The 9,470-nt window shown below is 61.1% G+C and overlaps 1 protein-coding gene across 2 annotated transcripts in view; it reads right to left on the minus strand.

The window, feature by feature from the left end:
• The window catches only part of NOTCH1 (notch receptor 1), a 52,055-nt gene extending 42,939 nt beyond the window's left edge, over positions 1 to 9,116 (minus strand). The window contains exons 1-2 of one of the 2 annotated variants that reach the window (XM_030818210.1): positions 9,056 to 9,116; positions 7,355 to 7,433 (exon numbers count right to left, since the gene is read on the minus strand). In XM_030818210.1, the coding sequence (XP_030674070.1) occupies positions 7,355 to 7,433; positions 9,056 to 9,116 (140 nt within the window). Of the gene's footprint in view, positions 1 to 7,354; positions 7,434 to 9,055 lie in introns of those variants that run through there. The other variant, XM_030818211.1, reaches the window with a different exon arrangement.
• Between the last annotated feature and the right edge of the window lie 354 nt (positions 9,117 to 9,470).

The raw sequence follows: 9,470 nt of genomic DNA on the forward strand, positions 1-9,470 counted from the left end.
GCATTCTCACAGCACCAGGCGTGTGGGCGCTCAGTGACCGCGGCCCCACTGTGCGCCTCCTTGGGGCTGAGGGATGCTGAACAGCTTGGCGGCTGGCGTGAGTGAGGCCCAGGGACAGGTTGTGAGCCTGTCTCGGAGTCCTGAGCGGGGCAGGGGCCACGGGCACACCAGGCCATCCTACAGATTCACCCGGGAATATGCCAGGACTCCCTCTAGGGGGCTTTGTGGCTGTTGGGAGGCTGCTCTGGCCGAGTGAGCTCCATCTCTTCCAGGAAGCCACCCCGGACGCCCTCCCAACACCTGCCTCCTCTGGACTGTCTGCAGCTGCGATGCTGGTGGCCACCTCTGGCCAGTCCCTGATGCTCTTGGCGGCTAAAATCTAGTCCTCAGAAGAATGCAGTTCCAGTCCATGGGTGACATGGATGAACCTTAAACACATCACGCTCAGTGAAAGAAGCCAGGGGCCAAAGACCACCTATGGCACAATTCTATTCACAGACAACGTCCAGGAGAGGCGAATTCAGAGACAGAAAGTGGGTTAGTGGTTGCCAGGGGCTGGGGCAGTCAGGGAAGAGTGATGGTATTTGGGTACAGTTTCTGTTTTGTGCAGTGAGAAAGTCCTGGAACTAGACAGTGGTTGAATGAACTTCTGAATGTACTATATGCCAATGAACAGCACACTTTAGTTCAAAAGTCACATTTTCAGCCTGGGCAACATAGCAAGACCCCACCTCTGCAAAAAATTTAAAAATTAGCTAGGCATGGTGGTGCACACCTGTGGTCCCAGCTACTCTGGAGGCAGAGGCGGGAGGATCACTCGAGCCCAGGAGTTTGAGGCTGCAGTCAGCCATGATCCCACCACTTCACTCCAGCCTGTGTGACAGAGTGAGGCCCCATCTCAAAAAACAAAAAAAGTGGCCGTACACGGTGGCTCACGCTTGTAATCCCAGCACTTTGAGAGGCCGAGGAAGGCGGATCACCTGAGGAGTTTGAAACTAGCCTGACCAATATAGTGAAACCCTGTCCCTACTAAAAACACAAAAATTAGCTGGGAGTGGTGGTGTGTGCCTGTAGGTCCAGCTCCTCAGGAGCATCGCGTGAATCCGGGAGGCAGAGGTTACAGTGAGCCAAGATTGAGTCACTGCACTCCAGTCTGGGTGACAAAGCAAGACTCCGTCTCAAAAAACAAACAAAAAAAAGCAAATTTTGTAATATGAGTAAGTCATCACCCAGAATCCCCCCATATACATACCCATCCCTCAAATCAGTCCTTAGCTCCCTTTGCTCCCAGGGAGCAGGGTGGGGTGGGGCAGGGCGACAAGGAGAATCCAACCAGGCAACTTTGGAAAAGGGCTTCCCTCTGCCCTCCTACCCCTGCAGCCACTGCCCTTTCCCCAGCCAGGGAGACCACCGAGCCCAGCGCAGGTCTCGCCGCAGTGCCCACAGCCACCACCACGCCTTCCGCCCGACTCAGGGTCCTGCTGGCTGTAGTTGGAAGGGGAATCACATACAGATGGGGAAACTGAGGCCCAGGGAGGAGACAGTGTGGGGAGCACAGCAAATCAGAGCCAGCCCTGCTTCACATCCCCTCGGACCTCCGGGCCCCACGGGAGAAAGCGTCAGCGCTGCCTGGGAAACTCGAGGCCATCAAACGCATCCCGGCCCACAGGTGTGATGCCCCAAAGCCAGTCGCTCGTTAAAGCTGCTGGTATTTCCTCCTCAGCCCCGGGAAAGATCCGGAAAGTTCTGGATACGCCTGCACATGAAGGTGAAAGCTGACGCCAGCCTGCCTCAGATCCCCACGCCCTCGCCGCCGCAGCTTTCCCACCTGTGCGCTGGGGATGAAACGGCACTGGCACACCTGGAGGGTGGGAGGCCGTCTGCCAGGGCTTTTATGAGACTGGGTAACAGCGGCGTCCTGAGCGTGAAGCTGTCATCACTGCATTATCGAGGAAGGCAAGCTAGACGCCCAATCGATTCTGCAAAGCCACATCCTTTCACTATTTATAGACGAGACATGAAACAGGAAAGGTCCCCTCCCCACAGCAAAAGGGTGCAGTCCCTCGGCCCGGCCTGGAACTGCCCAGTGGGCACTGGTGGCCACTGCTGCCCATCACAGGTGCAGGGAATGAGGAACGAGGCCAGTCCCGGCTCCCGTGGGGTCTCCGGTTTGCTGCCCGCATCTGGGGGTCCCTGCACCTGGCTCTGCCCTGTGGAAGCACTTCCCCTGGTGCACTGTCTGCCCTGCCCTACCCTCTTCCTGCCAGGGTTGCTGTTTTCTTTCTCCCTCTCTTTTTCTATTATTATTCTTTTCAATGGAAAACATGTTGGCTGCTGTTCAGAGGCGGGGCCTGTCCCAAGGAGCCAGCTTCCTTCAGAGCACTCCAGGCTCCCACCCCAGTCTCCGCCCCAGGCCTTCCTGTTCCTGACGTCTCCCCAGTCTGAGTAGGTGAGACTTTCTATTTGACACTGTGTGGGGTTTTTTTTGTTGTTTTTTGTTTTTTTGAGACAGAGCCTCACTTGTCGCCCAGGCTGGAGTGCAGCGGCACGATCTCGGCTCACTGCAGCCTCCGTCTCCTGGGTTCAAAGGATCTTCCTGCCTCAGCTTCCCAAGTAGCTGGGATTACAGGAACACGCCACTGTGCCTGGGTAATTTTTGTATTTTTAGTAGAGATGGGGTTTTCGCCACGTTGGCCAGGCTGATCTTGAACTCCTGACCTCACGTGATCTGCCCACCTTGGATGCTGCATGTTTTTAAACATGTTTTTCTAACCCTGGCGCCCTTGAAGACCAGGTTCTGCATCAACAGGAGGTCCTGTCACAGACCTTTCCGCTCAGCTCAGCATGGGGAGAGTCACCCTGTTCCTCCCCTGGCTGCGCCCAAGACGAGGCAGGTGACTCAATGGAAACAGCCAGACCGGGTGACAGGAGCTACCCCATCCCTCCCCAGCCTCCCAGGCCGGCTGCGGGGCCAAGTCACTTCCCGCCTGAGCCTCCTTCCTCCTCTTTTAAGGGGAAGCCACGCCCCCAGCCCGCTTGCAGTCGGGAAGTGACGGGTCAGCTCAGGCAGGCTGGGGCTGTGGTTAGGGACATTTGCTTGGGAGAAGGAGAGGGGCAGGGCTAGTAGGAACTCTGCCACCACTGTGTGACCCTGGGGCCGATGGCGACTTCTCTGGGTCTCTTCTTCTCACTTATTGGTGCCTGATCCAGACAGCTTTACGGGGCTGCCGGGAGCTATGCCAGGCCACCGCCGGGCCAGTACATCCCCACCATGTCCCACACGTGAGCCAGGTGCCTCTCTCACCCCTTGCCAGGAAGTGAACTCCACAGGAGCAGGGGCCATGTCTGCCCTGTCCCCACCGGGGGCCTGGCCTGGAGCAGAACACAGCGCACAGCAGGTGCTCAAACATGTCTGTGAACTGGAGCCATCCTGGGAGATGGACTTCCCCGGAGCCGGCAAGTCCCTCCCCAGGCAGTGCCAGGCCCGGCCCACCAGGCAGCACCTTTAGGATTCTCTGAATTCACTCATCAATCAATTAAACATTCAGGAAGGAGGCTCTGGAAACCAGCACAGTCAGCCGACCGGGAGAAGGAGGGGAGGAAAGGAGCGCGGATCAGGTGCCCTCTCCACAAGCTTCTCCTGCAATACTCACGCCACCAAGAGATCCAGTGTGTATCAGCCCGGCTGACATGCTGGAGAAACTGAGGCTTGCATGACCTGATGACCCAAGGTCATGGAGCTAGCAGGTGGCCAGGCCAGGCCTCAGACACAAGGTTGTCCAAAGCGAAAGCTCACCACCCAGCAGGAGGCTGGGCATCCTCCTGGAGGTGCCGGGTGTGACAGCCTACCCCCATTTCTCCCAGCTCCTGGAAGACGTCCCGTGCCGTTTGACTCTGCCGTCAGCAGGCAACATCTTAGCTGCCCCCTGCCTGAACGCCCAGCCCAGACCCAGGCAGTCCCGGGAGAGCGTTTCAGACCAAGGACGCAGTCTCACCCAGACGGATAGGGTCCCTGCAGCTCTTCCCGGCTCTCCTCAAAACAAAGAGAAAAAAGGGGGAGCCCTCTTTAGTACCCCCTGCTCACACTGACGGAGCTGATGAGGGGGCTGGGGAAGAGCCAAGGGTCACAGTGACCCCCGGGCCCGCTCAGAAGGCCACCATCTCCGACCACGGCCACCACGGCCACACTGCACACAGCAGCTGCCCAGAGACCAACCATCCTCCGCCCACCAGCAGGTACTGCCAGGTGCTTTCTACCTGGCCACTGGCTGACCAGGCCACGGTGACACTCTGACCTCCTGGGAAGGCATTTTGCACCAACAAAACCACTTTTTCCAATCCCGAGCTCTGCAACCACCTGATTGGCAGCTTCCGGTGAAGGTTCCTTCTCTTTGGGATGGAAAGAAATGATTCACCCAGTACCAGTGTGCCAGGCACTGTGAGGCCCATCATGATCATGCCCCTTCTACAGCAGAGGCAGCAAATGGCACCAAAAGTCAAGGCTCTTTCCGGGGTCACAGCTGGATACCACGGGGCCAGGATTCCTACGCAGGCTGGCGGGGCTCCAAGAGCCTGCACCCCAGACTCTTTCGAGAAACAGTGTGGGTTTCTCCCCTTGCTGGGAGAGCCAGGCCTCCTGCAGGTGCCCTGGCCAACTCCTGGACAGACCTCCTGGGCCTTCTGAGAAGGACGGGCAGGAACGGGAAGGCAGAGGCACCTGAGGGGTCTATGTTGGGTGGGGCTCAAGCCCACGGAGGGAGCCCGGGGCCTTCTCTGAAGTGGCTGCAATGCCCCCCAAACTGCTGTGTGAGCCCTGACCTGTGCCTCCACAAGCCGGGCCCAGCTGTGGCCCTGGCCTCCAACCCTGCAGCCCAGAAGCGGGAGCCTGAGGACGCGCTTCCGTCCCATCTTCTCGTTGGACTTGTGGGGTGTGCACAATGGGGTCTCTGTGGGCTGAGCTCGGCTGCCTGTCAGGCCAAACTGAAGCAGGCTTCCCGCCAAGAAGGAGGGGGCGCCAGGCCCCAGCGAAGGGGACAAGGCCAGGCACCAAAGCCATGGTCATCGGCCTGCCTTGGGCTGGAAAACAGCTCACCAGGATCCCAGGTTTGGGGAATGGGAAAGTGGGCCCATGACACCAGTGTTTTGCGGCCCTGTGGCAGGGTTTTAACCCAGACACCAGGGAGCTGCAGCAATCTGTACCCCAAAGCACAGCTCTCTGGCCCAGGGAGACCTCAGTCCCGGACCCCTGTGGGTCAGGCTGTGCCTACTCCCTGGTGCCACTGAGAAGAAGCAACAGGCCCCCAATTTTCCCAGCACGGCATTCCTCCCACCCTCCCAAAGTCCTCTGCAGGAGCAAGAAGCTTCTCCCAGAGCCCCGAATGGGTGAGAGGCAAAGTCCGAGCCGGGAGCGCGGTGGCAGGGAAGGGGGTTATACATTCTGGGAAGCCACGCATAATTAATCACACGGCATTAATCCGCCTCCCCCAACAATAGCTGCTGCACTTCCCCTGGATCCCAGCTGTCGGTCTCTGAATGAAAGGAAACAAGATTTAGGGCATCAAGCGTCCGTGCGGCTTCTGCAGCGGGAGAAGGGGGCCCCAAAAAGCAAAAAAAAAAAAAAAAAAAGTAGTGCGCATTCATTAGTGTCTGACAAAGACACAATTGGCTTTGTCCATTAAACTGCTCACAGACCTGCTTAATTGGCTTCAGTTTGGGGAGGGTGGGGGCCGGGGAGGGAGGGGGGCCGCTGCCCACAGGCTGGGCAGTCAGCACAGGCAGGAGCCCGGCTGGGGTTGTCAAGGGAATAGGACCTTCTGCAGTTGGAATGAGGGCGCACAGACTGGCTGGGGAGCCATTTCTTCATCTGTAGCTCCTGGGGGGCGGAGGGAACTCTTTTTCCAGCCACCAAACACCTCCTCATTATTCTCATCAGGGATGGACTCAAGTTGAAGGGCATCGGCCACAGCAGAACAGTTCCCCACGGCTGACGGGCACTCACAGGCAGGCAGGAGGGAGCGGTTCCACACGCCTTCCCAGCCTCCTCTGTGCCCATTTTACATCTGAGGCTGGCAGACCAGAAGGGCCACGGGATTTTGAAGTCAGAGTTTGCAGATGCCAGGACAGAAACCAGAGTCAATAATTACCCCACACCCCGCGCCAAAACATGAGTTCCACCTTCTCTTCCCCAGCCCCAGCCTGAGGCTGGGAGGAGGGAGCTGGGGCAGACAGCCCAAAGGCGGGTCCGATTTTGAAGAGTCAATTTCCTTCGAAGAGGCATCACCTACCCAGAAGAGGTATCACCTGCCCAGGAGGTATCACCTGTGCCTAGAGAAGGCATCATCTGCCCAGAGGAGGCATCACCTGCTCAGGAGGCATCACCACCTGCCCAGAGCAGGCATCATCCGCCTAGAAGGAGGTATCACCTGTGCCTAGAGGAGGCATCACCTACCCAGGGGAGGCATCACCACCCAGAGGAGGCATCACCCACCCAGGAGGTGGCATCACCCATGCCCAGAGGAGGCATCACCCACCCAGAAGGTGGCATCACCCGTGCCCAGAGGAGGCATCACCCACCCAGGAGGTGGCATCACCTGTGCCCAGAGGAGGCATCACCACCAGTCCAGGAGGCATCACGCACCCAGAGGAGGCATCACCCGCCCAGGAGGTGGCATCACCTGTGCCCAGAGGAGGCATCGCCGCCAGCCCAGGAGGCATCATGCACCCAGAGGAGGTATCACCCACCCAGGAGGTGGCATCACCTGTGCCCAGAGGAGGCATCACCGCCAGCCCAGGAGGCATCATGCACCCAGAGGAGGTATCACCCACCCAGGAGGCATCACCTGTGCCCAGAGGAGGCATCATCCACCAAGAGGAGGCACCACTACCAGCCCAAGAGGCATCACTACCCACCTAGGAGGCATCACCCCCCTGAGAAGAGGCATCACCTGTGCCCAGGAGGCATCGCCCGCCCAGAGGAGGCGCCCCAAGTTGGCAGGGTGGTGGGGGCTGGGCCTCTCAGTAAATGGTCCAGAGCTCCCCCTGGCAGATCAACTGTTTCTTGGGGACTTTAAGAAGAATTGGGGTACTGGGACTCCCACTTAGTAACCCAGGAGCCTGAGGCGGCCCACGGAGGAGTGCCCAAGCCCCCAGCAGCCAGACCAGCTCCACACGCAGCATAATTGCTGGTGATTAAGTAATTGCCAGACTTTGTCCAATAAAAGTCAGCACGTGACCGTGCCCAGACTCTGGGCCATCTCCAGAAGACAATGGCCCAGTGTTCTGTCCCCTGCGCGGCTGCAGAAGGCAGGGGCTCTGCCCTCGACAAAGCAACAGGTCCCACAGGGGTGGTACTCACACGCAGGCCTCCGTGCCATTGGCCGCTTCACACTTCCCGCCATTCAGGCAGGTCTCACCGGGCTGGGAGCATCGCGGGCCTAGGCAGGGGCAGGAGAAGAGAGGTCAGTCTCACCCGCACCACCACCACCGAAGGCCCTTGTTACCCTGGGGGTGGGACCTGCACCCAGCCAAGGGGCATCGTCCGCCCCCGACCCCGGACGCACTCTGCTCAGTGTCATGGGTTGCTGGGGCACAGGTCCACAGGAAGCCCCTCTATGAAACCAAAGTGGTGTCAACATTCTGCCCAGAGTTCTGTAGTCAGAAATGGGGGGAAGGGGAGCAGCAGGGAACACGTCCTGCTTGAAGCAGGGTGGGGTGGCCTGATGTGCCGCCTGGACGCAGTGGGGGAAAAGCAGAGACAACGTGGGCTACTCTCCCAAGCGTTGCCCCCAACCCTGGAGGCTCACTGAGGAGTCTGGCAGGGCAGGGCCCCCCATCCAGCCGCCGAGATTGCCTCTGTTCAAACTCGTTCTGCAAGGGGGGCAGAGCTGGACGGGGGGAGGGGGATGGCCACACTCAGCTCCCGCCCGTGGGAAAATGCGACAGCTGCTCGCCCGCTGCCCCGCCCGCCAACAAAGCGCCGGCCTCCGCCTAGGAATCAGAGCGGCCCATTGTGGAGTCGGGGCCGCCTCCAGGGGCACCGGGACTGCACCCTGGGGACCCGGCCCCGCCTCCGCCGACACCCAATACCTGCTTCCGTGGGCGCGCATCTCCAGGGCAGCCCCCATACACCCACAGGAGGGGGATGAAGGTCCCCCATTCGGAAGGAATTCGACCCCATCTCGAGAAGGGATCAATTACTCAAGCCCCTCCCTCCCCATCTCACGGGGGCTGAGAAACGGGGGAGGGGGATGCGACACAGAGCCGCACTTTCTGGAAGAGGACAGATAATTCTCGCCTCCAACTCTCAGAGAAAGAGTGGCTTAATCACTCGATTCCCCAGAGACACCACTCGCAGTGCGGCGGGGAGAAATGTAAGAGCCCCCCACCCGCGCACGGCTCTCCGCCCCCAAGCTTTCCAAACTTCAGCTCCGCAAAGCAAAAGGAAAGTTCAGTCCCCCCGGGCGCGGCGGCTTCTTACGCAACCCCTCCCCCAAACTGAGAGCCGGGCTGGGGGGCACCGGCGGGCGGGGCAACCGGGAGCCCGGGGACCCGGCCCGGCCGCGCGGGTCAGTGAAGGCGAACGCGGCGCCGCAGAGCCCACACTCCGCGCCCCAACATCCGCCCCGGCGTGGGCCACAGGCAAAGAAGAAAGAAGATAAATGGCCCGGAGAAGCAACAGGAAACCAAAACCGACTCTATTCAAATCGAAAAATAGTAGGCAGCCGGCCCGCCCGGTCGACCGGCGGCAAGCCCCACGCGCGGCGGGTGAAGGGCGGGCCCGGAGTAGGGCCTCCGGGGCCCCAGCACCCCACACCGGCCTTCAAACTCGGCTCCAGGCACTGGCGGCGCGAGTCCGCCTCCACGGGGGGATCGAGGGGGAGGGTCGGTCCTCCCCGAGCCCAGGACTCCAGAATCCCACGCCCCGGGCCGCCCGCTCTTTCCTCTCCATGCTGACCTCCCCGCCGCCCGCTCTCAGCCACGGGGCGCGCGCGCCGGGCGCCGCCAAAGTTTCCAAAGGGCGCGAAAAGTGGGGGCTCGCGGGTGGGTGGGCGCCTACCTCTTGCGGCAAGCGCGGGCAGCAGCGCCAGGCAGAGCAGGGGCGCCAGGAGCGGCGGCATGCCTCCCCACCGGCTGCCCTCTGCGCCCGGGCGGCGGCCTCCTGTGCTGGCCGGCGGGGCTGGGACGCACACGCGCGGCGTACGGTCCCGGGGCGGCGGCGGACGGTCCCGCCCTCTCTTCCCCGGCTGGCTGGCGGCGCTGTGTTCTCGCGGTTTCCCGGGCCCAGCTCCGCGCCCGGCTCGTTCCTTCGCTGCGCTCGCGCCCGCGCCCCGTGCCCCGCGCCCCGCGCCCCTGCGCTCCCTCCCGCGGCCGAGGGACTAGTGAGGCCGAGAGTCGAGGTGCGCTCCGCCCCCGCCGGCCCCGCCCCGCCCGGCCCCGCCCCCGCCGGTCCCCCCGCCCCCTCCGCGGCCACC

The sequence above is a fragment of the Nomascus leucogenys genome, chromosome 8 (genome assembly GCF_006542625.1).
Source record: "Nomascus leucogenys isolate Asia chromosome 8, Asia_NLE_v1, whole genome shotgun sequence".
Classification (NCBI taxonomy): Eukaryota; Metazoa; Chordata; class Mammalia; order Primates; family Hylobatidae; genus Nomascus; species Nomascus leucogenys.